Source organism: Canis aureus, chromosome 19 (assembly GCF_053574225.1).
Source record: "Canis aureus isolate CA01 chromosome 19, VMU_Caureus_v.1.0, whole genome shotgun sequence".
NCBI lineage: Eukaryota > Metazoa > Chordata > Mammalia > Carnivora > Canidae > Canis > Canis aureus.
Window position 1 is genome coordinate 35,089,972 of NC_135629.1, and position 14,211 is coordinate 35,104,182.

The 14,211-nt window shown below is 38.2% G+C and overlaps 1 protein-coding gene across 24 annotated transcripts in view; it reads left to right on the forward strand.

Moving 5' to 3' along the window:
- The window catches only part of ERC2 (ELKS/RAB6-interacting/CAST family member 2), a 904,101-nt gene that overhangs the window by 158,626 nt on the left and 731,264 nt on the right, over positions 1–14,211 (forward strand). For 17 of the 24 annotated variants that reach the window (XR_013357839.1, XR_013357837.1, XR_013357838.1 and 14 more), the window contains 2 exons: positions 8,975–8,998; positions 9,645–10,061. Coding sequence is in view for 21 of the 24 variants with exons in the window: in XM_077858464.1 (XP_077714590.1) it covers positions 8,975–8,998; positions 9,645–10,061 (441 nt within the window). In the remaining 3 variants the exon portion in view is untranslated. The remainder of the gene's footprint in view (positions 1–8,974; positions 8,999–9,644; positions 10,062–14,211) is intronic. The other 7 variants (XM_077858468.1, XM_077858473.1, XM_077858478.1 and 4 more) reach the window with 1 other exon arrangement.

Consider the following 14,211-nt stretch of genomic DNA (forward strand, 5'->3'; position numbering starts at 1 on the left):
ACGTGAGGCATTTTGAGTTTTGGAGGAGAGAACAGGACAGAGTAATCTGAGGTCAAGGACACCCCTTCCCTCCCCACTGGCCCCACATTCTCTCACCCCTAGTCTAAGTACAGCAAAGCAAAAAGGAATGGAAATCTATTTGCTTGCACAGTGTTGCCCCGTGCCGACCATCTGGTGAGACATTTTCCCTTCTGGTCCTCTCATCTTTCTGTCCATACTTCACTATTTATTGAATACCTATTATGTGCTAGATTTGGGGGTATAATGCAAATTTGGCCCAGAATGTACCCTTGAAAAGCTTAATTTCTTTCTCTCAATCTTTCTCTTTCTTAGAGATTTTCTCCTTACTTTCTTATAAGCACAGCAGTGCTTTGAAAGATATATTTGCTTTTATCTAGCTGTTGTGTAATGGGAGGGCTTATCAGAAAACATAGCCTGCCATAACACCAGAAACAGAAGTCATTATGACCTCCTTTATTGTCTGAAACTTGGAATCAATTGGACAGACTAATCTTTTTAAGCTCCCATTCCGTTTACCTATGGTTAAAGGATAGACCAATGATTTTAAACTTTTGTTTTCCTTTCTTGTACTGGAAATGGGGATAGTCTTTACTATCCAAGACAGATTTCAAAGTATGCCATTAAGTGTCAGGGAGAAAAGGCTAAAAAGAACTGGGCTGAAGTCCAGGTATCAGGATAAACACGATGCATTCTATTTGTACTCCTGGCAGAGTAACCATAAAGAGTAGCCTGGATGACATTGTGACATCTGCTTCGCTTCTCTCTGTGGTGTCCTCAGGCTGTGGAGAAGGGAGTTTGCCTTTGGAACTTTGATTCTTTGAGAACGACTAGAGAATGATTGCAGAATTAGGGTGTGAAGTAAAAAGCTTCTGAATACCCATCTAATCACAGACTCATTTTTGTACTTAAAGGAAATTAGCGGTTTTGCTACCTGTCCCACTTGTGCCATAAGTGCTAAGTTGACAGCAATTTAACCCAGGTACAATGTTGGATTACCTGGTGATGTTTTATCCCAATGCAGGTGGACATTGGAAAGGCTTCCCTCTCCAGATATGCAGTGGAATGGAAGTCACAGAAGGAGGGGTTGAGGCTTTGGGAAGCTGAGACCACAATGATGACTGGGAGATTCCAAAGAGATGGCCCTAGAATTCAACCTTATAGGTTGCTGGTTTGTAGGTAGGTACCTGATGTAGGTAACAAACTGAAATGAATGCTCTTGATTATTGATCCAGTAGGGTTTGGGTGACTGCCTTATAAGAAATGTGCTTTCATGGTTGAGAAGGGGGCGGTGATTCAATCTGAAGGAATTGAATAATCTGGGAAGCGCAGAATTGAAAATTGTGCATTGTTTTTCTTACTTTTTGGCCCTTGGAGAAGGTGTTTGGCCCTGCTTGAGATTTCACCTTGTATCTGGATCTTTTAGAACTAGTTTTTATTGAGCTTGACTCTGATAGCTAATTTTAATTAGCTAACAGTCTAAGTCTGAAGATTTAGAAAGGAAGTCTTCAGTAAATTATTCTTGGAGTATCCCATGCTATTTAACTATTGGGTAGGACCAGTGAGTAAGTAAAATGATTTAGGTTATCTCTCATCCTCCCTGTAGTAGATACTACTGCTATTTCCTGAGTTGTTATAGTAGAGATCCATCCCCTTTTGGTCTATTCTTAGGGTTACTAGAATATATAAGGATGGAATTCAGGATCCTAGAAACCAAGATTCCATGCTTCCAGAAACTGAGATTCTGGCTTTGGCAATGTGATTGCTCTTTTGAGTCTGTCATTTAACCTGTTTGTCATTTAACCTGTTTCTCATTTGTAAAATGAAGTTAACAGGATAACCTTAAATGTCTGTCTCTTTGAACTCTAAGAGTTCTGATTCCATATCATCAGTGTGTCAAGTGGATTATGTCTTTCAGAATATGAGTTTTTGTTGCTGTTTTCAAGGCAGCATATCCTAGCCTGTCCTGACTGACATAAGTGATTACTCTACTTGGTATTTTCTACAGCTTTATATGTATTAACTCATTTAATTTTCACAACAATCTTATGTATTAGGAATTATTACTCTCCTCTTCCTTTTACAAATGAGGAAACAGACACAGAGAGGATATTTTTTTCAGTGGATTATTTATTACACATGGTTTTGAGTTTTATTTATTTATTTATTTATTTATCTATCTATCTATCTATCTATCTATTTATTTATTTATTTATTTATTTATTTATTTATGATAGTCACAGAGAGAGAGAGAGAGAGGCAGAGACACAGGCAGAGGGAGAAGCAGGCTCCATGCACCGGGAACCCGATGTGGGATTCGATCCCGGGTCTCCAGGATCGCGCCCTGGGCCAAAGGCAGGCGCCAAACCGCTGTGCCACCCAGGGATCCTGGTTTTGTATTTTAAAATAGAAACTGCCTTGTTAAATATCTAAAATGGCTATCTGGTAAATGAATTTTGAAACTATATTTATTTGAATTTCTTAGAAGTAGAACAGTGAGGGAGGAGAGAGAGAGATAGATGGAGAGGTTGCTTCAGATCCCCTCCCCATTCTCCATTACATGATGCAGAAAGATGATCAGTACTCTATAAGGTACATGCCTTTTACTCAAGAATTTTTTTTCAGGAACAGATGTCTGCTTAATTTTAAATATTTTATTTATTTACTTTTAAAGATTTTATTTATTCATTCATGAGAGACAGAGAGAGGCAGAGACACAGACAGAGAGAGAAGTAGGCTCCACACAGGGAGCCCAACATGGGACTCGATCCTGGGACCCCAGGATCATGCCCTGGGCCAAAGGCAGGCACTCAACCACTGAGCCACTCAGGTATCCCTTTTTTTTTAAATATATTTTTTAAGATTTTATTTATTTATTCATGAGAAACAGAGAGAGAGAGAGAGACAGAGAGACAGAGAGACAGAGACACAGGCAGAGGGAGAAGCAGGCTCCATGCAGGGAGCCCGATGTGGGACTCGATCCCGGGACCCCGGGGTCACGCCCTGGGCCAAAGGCAGGTGCTAAACCACTGAGCCACCCAGGGAACCCCTCAGGTATCCCTTTTTAAAATATTTTAAAAGAGAATGAAAACTAAATGACACATGAATTTGAGAAAAATTTGAACACCAAATTTAGGTTGATTATCAAATTGTGTTTGGTCTTGCTGAAGTCATTTAGTTATTAGTAAAATGGCTACTTGGAAAATAGATTTTGCTGATTAATAAATACGCAACCTGGAAGCATCTATCACAACAACCTTTGAATGAGGAACAGCCTAGATGGCTAACTTTAAATTTAAAGAATTACTGTAACTGTCATAATTGCCTGCCTGCCTGCTCTCACAACTTCCGCCCCCTCCCTATATCCTTTTTTCCCCAGTATCCTGAAATATTTGTGTCAATTCAGAGACTAGATGGTATAGTGGTTTGAGCAGGGGAGTTGGTATCAGACAGCAGAGGAGTTGGTATCAGACATCTGGCTGTACCACTTACCTAACTGAATGACCTGGAGCAAGTTACTTAACCACTTTGCATCTCCATTTTCTCATCCATTAAATGGAGATCCTAAACAGTGGCTATCTCACAGGGCAGTTGTGAGGATTAAAAAGCTTAGAACATTGTGTGGCATGTGGTAAGTGCTATCCAGATTTTTGCTATTATTGTTCCTTAATAGGTCTGCTCTGTCTTTGCTTCTGGGCTTTTATACTTTCTCTTCTCTCTCCATCATTCTTCATGGGGTAGGCTCTCAGTTGCTCTTCAAGATGCAGCTCAGTGATGGCTCTTTGGGGTGTTTTCTCGCATGTCCCCAGCCTGGGTGACATTCTTTCTGAATATCTAGCCACCTGACTATGACTTCTGTTATAGTTGCAGGGTACTTTACCTGCAAATGTTACCTCATAACATAGTAAAGCTACTATCAGTTTACTTATCTATATGGACCATGAACATGGACTGTTCGTTCATTCTTTCTTTCATTATATCTCTCTCTCCTTTTCTTTCTTTCTTTCTTTCTTTTGATATTTTGTGAGTATAAGGGAGATACTAGGTAAATGTATATTGAATGGATAAATAGACCAATTTTTCCCTCCATTTCTCTATCCCTTCTTTTTTCCTCCTTCCCTCTCATTCTTCTCTTCTACTTTCTTTCCTTCTTCCTTCCTCTACCAAACTTCCTCTCTTCCTTCACTCTCAAACCTGGCCCTTGATACATTATCTTAGTTATTCCTCACAGGAACTCTGTGAGACAAGCATCATGATTATCCCCATTTTGCAGGTGTGGAAGCAGAGGATCAGAGTAATAGGCAACTTGCCCATCCAAAAGGACAGACCCCTTACAGAGTTGTCTTCCAGTGTTGCTGTCTCTGCTCAAAGTATTTGGGCAATTTTTCCTTGGAATTCCCTTTTGGCCAGTCTATGAGCCACATAAGAAAACCAATCTTAGTTTTGATCACTCTCAGAAAAGATGATTTCCAGTCTGATCACCCCAATTCATCATGTTTGTTTCCAAATAAACCTAGATCATCTTATGAATCTGTTTTGTGCTGGTCTCAGTCTATCAATAACCAGTATTGTGGTTGGACTGGCTCTTGTGGTTCTTAGTATGATTGTAAGATAACCTTAGCAATAACCACAAAGAAGCTTTGAAAAAATAAAGGTTTATCATCTAAAGAGCCTGGAAATTGCACAGCGGAGCTAGGGCCATGCAGTGAGGTCATGGGTAGAGAGTACATGGGCCTGGTTCTGCTTTTATTTGAGTCAAGAGGGGGGGCTAGGGTTTTGTGCGCTCATTCTTTATTGGTGAATTTAAAACATAAGAGGAGAGATTTTAAGTATGAGAAGAGAAAAAACAAGTGTCCCAAATGGTCAGTTATTGATATCAATCAAGATCTCTAAAACAAAGGTACTTCAATACAGGAGGCAGTCTGGCTCTTTATCTATTTGTGTGGTTGGTAGTGTGTTTATTTGAGATAGCCATCATTGAAGTAGATGCCTCTTTGAAGTGGATGCCTTAGCAATCAAATCTTAAGTCAGACACTGTCATTGCAAAAAAGAAAGAAAACAATTGTCAGGGCTTATGCAGAGATGCCTACTCTTGCCACTTTTATTCAACGTATTATTAGAACTCCTAACCACAGTAATTAGGCAAGAAAAAGAAAAAAAAGGCATCTCAATTGGTAAGGAGGAGGTAAAACTGTCACTTTTTGCAGATGATACGATATTATATATAGAAAAAAAGAAAAGCCTATTAGAAATAATAAATGAATTCAGTAAAGTTGCAGGATACTTTACCTGCAAAAATTAACTTGCAGAAATCAGTTGCTTTTCTATACATTAATAATAAGCTATCAGAGAAATGCAGAGAACAATTCCATTTATAACTGCATCAAAAATAATAAAATACCTAGGAATAAATTTAATCAAGGAGATGAATGTCCTGTATTCTGAAAACTGTAAGACATTGGTGGAAGATATTTCAGATGACAGTAACAAATGGAAAGATATACCATGTTAATGGATTGGAAGAATTAATATTGTTCAAATGTCCATACCCACAGCAATTTACAGTTTCAGTGCATAATCTCCATCACAATACCAATGACATTTTCCACAGAACTAGAACAAAGAATCCTAAAATTTGTGTGAAACCACAGAAGACCTCAAATATCCAAAACAGTCTTGAGAAAGAACAAAGCTGGAGGTATCATACTCCCTGATCAAATTACACTGCAAAGCTATAGTAGTCAAAATTACATGGTACTGACATGGAAGCACACACACAGATTAATGGAATAGAATAGAGTCCAGAAATAAACCCACAAATATATGGTCAACTAATCTATTCCAAAGAAGGCAAGAATATAAAATGGGAAAAAGACTCTTCAGTAAATGATGTTGGGAAAACTGGACAGCTACATGTAAAAGAGTAAAACTGGACCACTGTCTTATGCCATATATAAAAATAAATTCAAAGTGGATTAAAGACTTAAATGTAAGGCCCCAAATCATAAAATTCTGAGAAGAAAACATAGGCAATAAGCTCTTTGACATGAGTTTTAGCAGTATTTTTCTGGCCAGTCTCCTCAGGCAAGGGCAACCAAAGCTAAAGTAAACAAATGGGATTACATTATAATAAAAAGCTTTTGCACAGCAAAGAGACCATCAACAAAATGAAAAGTCAACTTACTGTATAAGAGAAGATCTTTGCAAATCATACATTTGATAGGAGGTTAATATCAAAATATATAAAGACTTACACAACACCAAAAAGACAACCCAATTAAAAAATAGGCAAAAGATCTAAATAAGTATTTTTTCCAAAGAAGATATACAGATGTCAACACAAGTACATGACAAGATGCTCAACATCATTAATTATCAGGGAAATATAAATTAATATCACTTCATATTAGAATGGTTATTATCAAAAAGGAAGGAAATAACAAGTGTTGGCAAGGATGTGAAGAAAAGGGAACCCTCAGGCACTGTTGGTGGGAGTGTAAATTGGTGCAACCACTGTGGTGAACAGTATGGAGATTCCTCAAAAACTTACAAATAGAACTACCATCCAATCCAGTAATTCCACTACTGGATATTTACCCAAAGAAAATGAAAATGAAAATACTAATTCAAACAATATATGCAGCCATTTGTTGTTCTTGCCTGAGGAGACATACCCATAAATATGTTGCTAAGGCAGGTATACAAGAGATTAGTGCTTGTCTTTTCTTTTAGGAGTTTTATGGTTTAGGTCTCACATTTAGATCTTTAATCCATTTTGAATTTATTTTTGTGTATTGTTATAAAGAGGCCCAGTTGTATTCTTTTGCATGTAGGCATCCAGTTTTCCCAATACCATTTATTGAAGAGTTTATCTTTTCCCCATTTTATATTCTTGTCTCCTTTGTTATAGATTAGTTGACCACACAGGTTTATTTCTGAGCTCTTTTTCCTGTTCAGTTGATTTGTATGTCTATTTCTTTGTCAGTACCATGCTGTTTTGATTAATATAGCTTTGTAGTATATCTTGAAATCTGGGATTGTGATACTTCCAGTTTTCATTTTTTATTTTCAAGGTTGCTTTGGCTATTTAAGGTCTTTTGTGGTTCTACACAAATTTTAGAATAATTTGTTCTAGTTCTGAGAAAAAGTACTATTGGTATTTTGATAGGGATTGCACTGAATCTAGATTGCTTTGGGTAAAATGGACATTTTAACAGTATTAATCCTGGGGCACCTGTGTGGCTTTGTCACTAAGTGTCTGACTCTTGATTTTGGCTCAGGTCATGATCTCAGGGTTGTGAGATTGAGCCCTGTGTTGAGCTGCACACTGGGCATGGAGTCTGCACAAACAAACAAACAAACAAACAAACAAACATTAATTCCTCCAATCCATGGGCATTGAATATCTTTCTATTTGTGTGTGTTGTCCTCAGTTTCTTTCATTGGTGTCTTACAGTTTTCAGTGTAGAGGTCTTTTACTTCCTTGGTTAAATTTATTTCTAGGTATTTTATTCTTCTTGCTGAAATTATAAATAGGATGGTTTTCTTAATTTCTCTTTCTTCTATTTAATTATTAGTCTAAAGAAATGCAATAGATATATTTCTTTTCTTTGAGAAGAGAAGAGAGAGAAAATGAGGGGGTTATTGGGGCAGACGAAGAGAATCTTAAGTAGGCTCCACTCCCAACCAAGAGTCTGATGTGAGGCTTAATCTCACGACCCTGAGATCATGACCTGAGCCAAAATCAAGAGTCAGATGCTTAACCAACTGAACCTCCAGGCACCCCACAACAGATTTCTTTATATTAATTTTGTATCCTATACCTTCAGAATTTCTTTTGGAATGATGATGAAAATGTTCTAAAATTTATAATGTGGATGTTTGCACAACTTTGTGAATATACTGAATACCACTGAATTTTACACTTTACAGGAGTGAATTATATTTAAAAAATTAATAATTGTCATAATTAAATACATGCCAGTTGCTCACTCCCAGTCACTATCCTGTGAGATTGGCATTTGGATGAGAAAGAGAATACTTTTTCTTTGTGCTCTGGAAATGTCTCAGTAGATGTTCTTAAATGGAAAGATGAAGTAGACCATAAATAGTTTAATCAAGATATTGCAATACTTAGTGCTAATATCTGAGCATAGACTATACTCGGAAAGATCTCTATACTTCTGGGTGACAGCTATAGGAATTCTGAAAGATTTCAAAATGTGGGCTGCTCCAATATTTGTATAGCTGAGACATGGTATTATTAATGGCTTCAATACTGTGAGGTACCTAGGGGCAGGAGCCATGCTTTGTGTTCATTTTGATTCCCTTGCTTAGCATCATGTCTGGTCTACTGGCAAGATTGTGTGTTTGGTGATTCAATTGAGAAACTGCTGTTTTGGAAGGCTCCTGGTTGTTCCAAGGACAAAAATGCCTTCAAGCTTATGGCTGTTCTGACCAGCCTGAGGGTTAGCCCTGTGGGGAAGATGTTGCAGAATTTACCAACTGTCCTCATGCAACTATTTCTTTTCTCAGAACCGGTAAACTATTTTGTTTCTTTGGTGTTTTCACTCTGATTCTGGTTAAAACGATGATTTGGAATAATATGTGGGTACTTCTGGAGTGTTGTGCTTTCTTCCCTGGTAGTACACTGAAGACTTTGGGTTCCTGGGTCAGTGAGATTTAGGAAAACAAAAGGTGGAATTAACCTCACTTTTCTTCTTCTTCCTATTCTTTTTTTTTTTTTTTTGTACTTTCGATCACATTTATCAAACAGCAGTGCATAGATTTTGTGTAGCTTATGGATCTTTGTTGTAATAAATTGTTTTTCTTTTTTTTTTTCTCTGTGAAGGTACTTTATGTTGATTCTTTCTGTTAAATATCCTTTGCTTGCATTAGACTTTTCTTTGTGTTGATTTTTTGCTTCATTTTTTTTTCCATTTCCCATGCTGTTCAGTTACTGGATGCCAGAAGAACCAAGGTTTGTCCACTCTTTGCAGTTTGTTTGTTTTACTCTGCACAGCCTCACCTCCTTGTGTGTGTTTATGTCTGTCTCTGTCTGCATTTGTTCCCTTTTGCTTGCAGATGCAGTAATCCTGTTTACTAAACCTGTTCACAGCTTTATTTGTAAAAAATAAAGTCCTCGTTTGTGTCTACTTGTAGTGGATGCTCTTATTTTCATTTTTTAAATGGAAATGCATTTATCATGGAGAATAATGGATAGTAGAATAAAGAACACCTTAGGAAACAAGGAATACTGAGTCTGGAGCATTGCGGGCGTAAAGAAGGTGTGTTTGTGAGACTTTTCCCCTCTAACCCTTTCCACTTCCTCAATTAAAACTTTGTAGATGTATAATTTCCCTTGTGACTGACACTAATATATTGTTCTGTGTATGTGTACATTTCTCTTCTCCTAAGACATTCAGAAAGCATCATTGAATTACTTTCCCCCTCTTCATGTGCTGTCCCATGCTTCTGAAGTCACCCTGGAGGACTTCACGGCTAGCCCTCTGGACCTCATGATTAACATTCCATCTTCATAGTGTGGTAGTAGCAAATAGCGCTTGGCATGTCCATTGACTTTTTCTCCTTCTTTCTCCTCTTCTGCTCTGCCTGTCTTATCACAGCACCTGCAGTTGACAATCCAAGCCCTTCAGGATGAGCTTCGAACCCAGAGAGACCTCAATCACCTCCTGCAGCAAGAGAGTGGCAGTCGTGGAGCTGAGCACTTCACCATTGAGCTGACTGAGGAGAACTTCCGGCGGCTCCAAGCTGAGCATGACAGACAAGCCAAGGAGCTGTTCCTTTTAAGGAAGACCTTGGAGGAAATGGAGCTGAGAATTGAAACACAGAAACAGACCCTCAATGCCCGAGATGAGTCAATTAAAAAGCTTCTTGAGATGCTGCAAAGCAAAGGTTTGCCTTCTAAAAGTCTTGAGGATGACAATGAACGGACACGGCGGATGGCAGAAGCTGAGTCTCAAGTCAGCCACTTGGAAGTGATTTTAGACCAGAAAGAGAAGGAAAACATACATCTTAGAGAGGTAAGGACATTCATTCTATTTCCCCAAAGCCATATTTTACAAGTTAAAATATGTTACCAAGTTATTTACAGATTGGAAGATATCTACAGCCTTAACAAAATTTCCTGGCTCTGTTTTATAATCTTCTTGTCTGCTTATCACCTTTAAACTGGAATTTTGCATTAGTTTTTTTTCTCTGCTCACTACACATATGTTCCATTGTTATTTGACACGTATTCAGAATCCAAGTGTGTGCAGCACATGCCAACTCTAAGGTGGTTTACAATTGCTTTCCCCCAGATGGCCATAGTTTCAGGTTTTTTTAAGTACAGTGCTAACTTTTAGATGTTTATCAAATATCGTCCTTCTAAAGGAGCAAAACAAATAGGTGATTAGCAAAACAATGAACCTAAATATTTTTATAGCTAAATTAGGGCAGCATTTGCAGAAAGCATGTGGATATTTCTAGGAAGAATGGTAAAATGTGCAGACCAATTTTGAACGTTTAGTTTTCAGATAATCTTTGTCTTCCTTTTCTTCTGTCTAGAACAAACTATCCCAGGTTTTCTGAATATGCATTTTACCCTTAGTGGATTAAATTATTTGAAGTCCTTCAGAGGCAGATTTTCTGGCCTGCCACCACTATTGATTATTGAGATGTTTAGATATCTGAGGATATGTAGTTGGATAGAGCTTAGAAAAAATGTGGGTGACAGCCAAGGTTTGAAATTTTTATAGCAGTTCCTTGCCACTATGGTGGATATGGCTCTCAAAAGTACCATGTAGGCAAAATGCTGTGGGAGGCGCAGATCTCACAGAAAATAGGAAACAATAAAATGGCATTAAGTATATTTTAAAGATATTCTATAACAATAAATAAAAATTCTAAAAGATATTCGCTTTCAAACCAGGTTAGACTTCTTGGCATTATGTACCTTTTCACAGCCTTTTCGGCTGTGAGTCTTTTTTCTTTTTTCTTTTTTTTGGTTGTTCAGAAAACATGACTTCCATGATGGGGCTTGCTAATGCAGATGCTCCCAAGAGTTTTCTCTGACGTGGATTGTATTTACTTAGAACATTTGAACAGACTTTTGTATCTTCAGACTTCATGTCCTCCATGCTTATTCTCTGTTGTTTTATTTTCATGAGACATTAACAGCATGCTTAGGAAACTACTGGCTTGGTTATGGATAGAGATGCTCAAAGAGATGTTTTGTTGGTCCTGGGTTTCTTATTCATATTCTAAGAGGCTGAATATCATGGGTAGACTTCTAAGATGGCCCTTAATGACTTATACTTCTTGGAAATCATACTCTTGTGTAAATCCATGTCCTTGAGTATAGGCTGAACCTAGTGATTTGATTCTAAACAATAGAATATGGTGAAGGTAATGGATGCCAGTGTGACTTACATGATTAGGTTATATAAGACTGTTATTTCCATCTTGTTAGCAGACTCTATTGAGTTCTCAACTTGCCTGCTTTGATGAAGCAAGTTGCCATGTGAGAGAGGCCAGTGTGGTAAGGGACTAAGAGTAGCCCTTCCAGTCAACACCTAGTGAGGAACTGAGACCCTCATTCAAACAGCCACAAAGAACTGAAAACTGCCAACAACTACTTGAAAGTAGTTGAAACTACTTGAAAGTGCGCTTGAAAGTGGATCCTTTCCCAGTGCAACCTTCGGATAAGATGACAGGTCCTGGATTGACACCTTGATTGCAGGTTTGTGAGAGACTATGAAGCAAAGGACCCAGCAAAGCTGTGCCTGGATTCCTGACTCACAGCAACTGTGAGATCATAAATGTGTGTTGTTTTAAGCTGCTGAATTTGGGAATAATTTGTTACACAATAATAAATAACCAGTACAGTGGAGAGAAAGTAATCTCTTCCTGCCTTTCTCCATAGACTTTATATTTAGTTTACAGAAGGGAAGCAGTAACTACTGGCATGTAATCACTTGCATGTAGAGCAACTGTGGATTTTGAAATTTTGGTTATGTTATCTTAGAACTGTGGCTAGAGATTGCCATAGTTGAAAAAAGCTGCTGCTTTATTTTGGGTGCCAGGGGTTCATGTTGCATTATACAGCAGGGCAGTGATGCCAGAGAAACCTCCATCTGCAGCATTGACCTTGACTTTATGTTGAGGTCTTGTGGTAAAGGCAGAGTCACTCTTTTTCTGTTATTAGATTCTTCTCATTGATAGCACTAAGTAGATGGTGCCTTGATTCTATTGTGTGGATGCCTCCACTTAAATGAATCTAAACAAAATTCAATTTGTGTTTTATAAGATTAGTTTGCCCTCACAGTGGTCTGGCATGGAAATAGATCATGTTTAGAGCCTTGAACATCAGTTTGAGAGCCCACAGAGAGTGGTACAGAAAATTCAGCCCAACATACATAGCTAGTTTCCTTGAGCATCAGATGAAAGTCAGAGGATTGCCTTTTTCTTGGATTATCGAGGTGTGTGTAGAAAAGGTGTCTTTATATAAAAATCTCATTTTAAACTTAACAAAAAGACTTGGAGGCTTGAAAGGACCTTCCCTAAGAGAAGGAATGTACTGGCTTCAGGAATTTTGTGAGCCTGCTTTTAAACCATTGACTTGAAATCAGTCATGGTGGGAGTATTTACACCATGGAAATCAACAAATTTCTACTCCCAAGACCTACGCCCCTGCTACCCTATCCCTAAAGCCCACCTACCAACACATCTCTGAATAAATGACATTGAATGTTTAACCACAATGCAGCAAGAAGAAGCAAGTTAAATAGTGCAAGAATTATGAGTTCCTTAACCACTCATCATTCATTAGAAATTTTCATAGCAGTATCTGGATAGATGCTTACATGTCAGACATGTTGAAGAATGCTTTACATTGACTCATATTTAACTCTCATAACTACCTTGTGCATTCAGTTATTCATCCATTCAGTGAGCACTTTACTGAAGATCTGTTTTGGGTTAAAGCATTGTGTTGTGGGGATGAACCATAATTTAATAGTTAAATAGAGAAGTATCGTGAAAAAAAGAAGAGAAGGAAGAATTAGTGACCTGGGTGGGGCCAACTTGATATCAGGTGGTCAGGGAAGGCCCCTTGGAGGCAATGAAATTGTGAACTGAGACCTGAATGATAAAAAGGAACTGGCCAGGGATCCCTGGGTGGCGCAGTGGTTTGGCGCCTGCCTTTGGCCCAGGGCGCGATCCTGGAGACCCAGGATCGAATCCCACGTCGGGCTCCCGGTGCATGGAGCCTGCTTCTCCCTCTGCCTGTGTCTCTGCCTCTCTCTCTCACTGTCTGCCTATCATAAATAAATAATAATAAAAAAAAAATTAAAAAAAAAAAAAAGGAACTGGCCATGAGAAGCTTTCAGAAGACTGTTCCAGGTGCTTGCTTCGGCAGCACATATACTAAAACAGAAGACTGTTCTAGTCATGTGGAAAGATCCGTACCTAGGAGGTAGGTGCTATTACTTGGCCATTTTACCTGGGGGGCCTGAGGGACAAGGGACATTAAGAAGCTTGTCCAAAAAAAAAAAAAAACCAAAAAAAAAAAAGGAAGCTTGTCCAGCTTCCCAGTGCTGAAGCTGGTATTTGAATTGGGCTGATTCCAGAGTTTCAGCCATTAAACCGTTTCATGAAATCCCTTTTCTAGAGGAACCTTCTCCAAAATGTGCTCTGCAGAACAGCCTTTTTGTGGGATGCTGATAACGTGCTATGAGAGAAAAAGGGTTGTTGAGGCAAATGAGCTTGTGAAATGCTGGATTCCACAGAGTTTACTGTAGGACTCCTCAGGCTCCTTAATATGCAAGCGTCAGTCATTCCCAGGAAGGGGAAGGTTCTCTAACTTATTTAACTTGCTTTTGTCTTGCTGCACTGGTGTTCTTTGTAAAAAATTTGGAAAAAAGCTATGCTAGAAAATAAAAAGTGCTGCTTTTAACTTGTGATCTGCAAAGCATGTAAAAATATACAAATAGTTCTTTCCCATGGCCAAATAACTGGGTAATTTCTTCCATTAGTTATTCTAGAAGGCAAAGTTTATTATAAGCTATTTCCATATTCTCTACTGAGTTTTAGAATGCTCTTCTGTCAGGGTCTGGGTTTTTATTTTTATTTATTTATTTATTTTTTGTTTTGTTTTGTTTTTTTACTTTTGAGTGGAAAAATGTGGCTGAC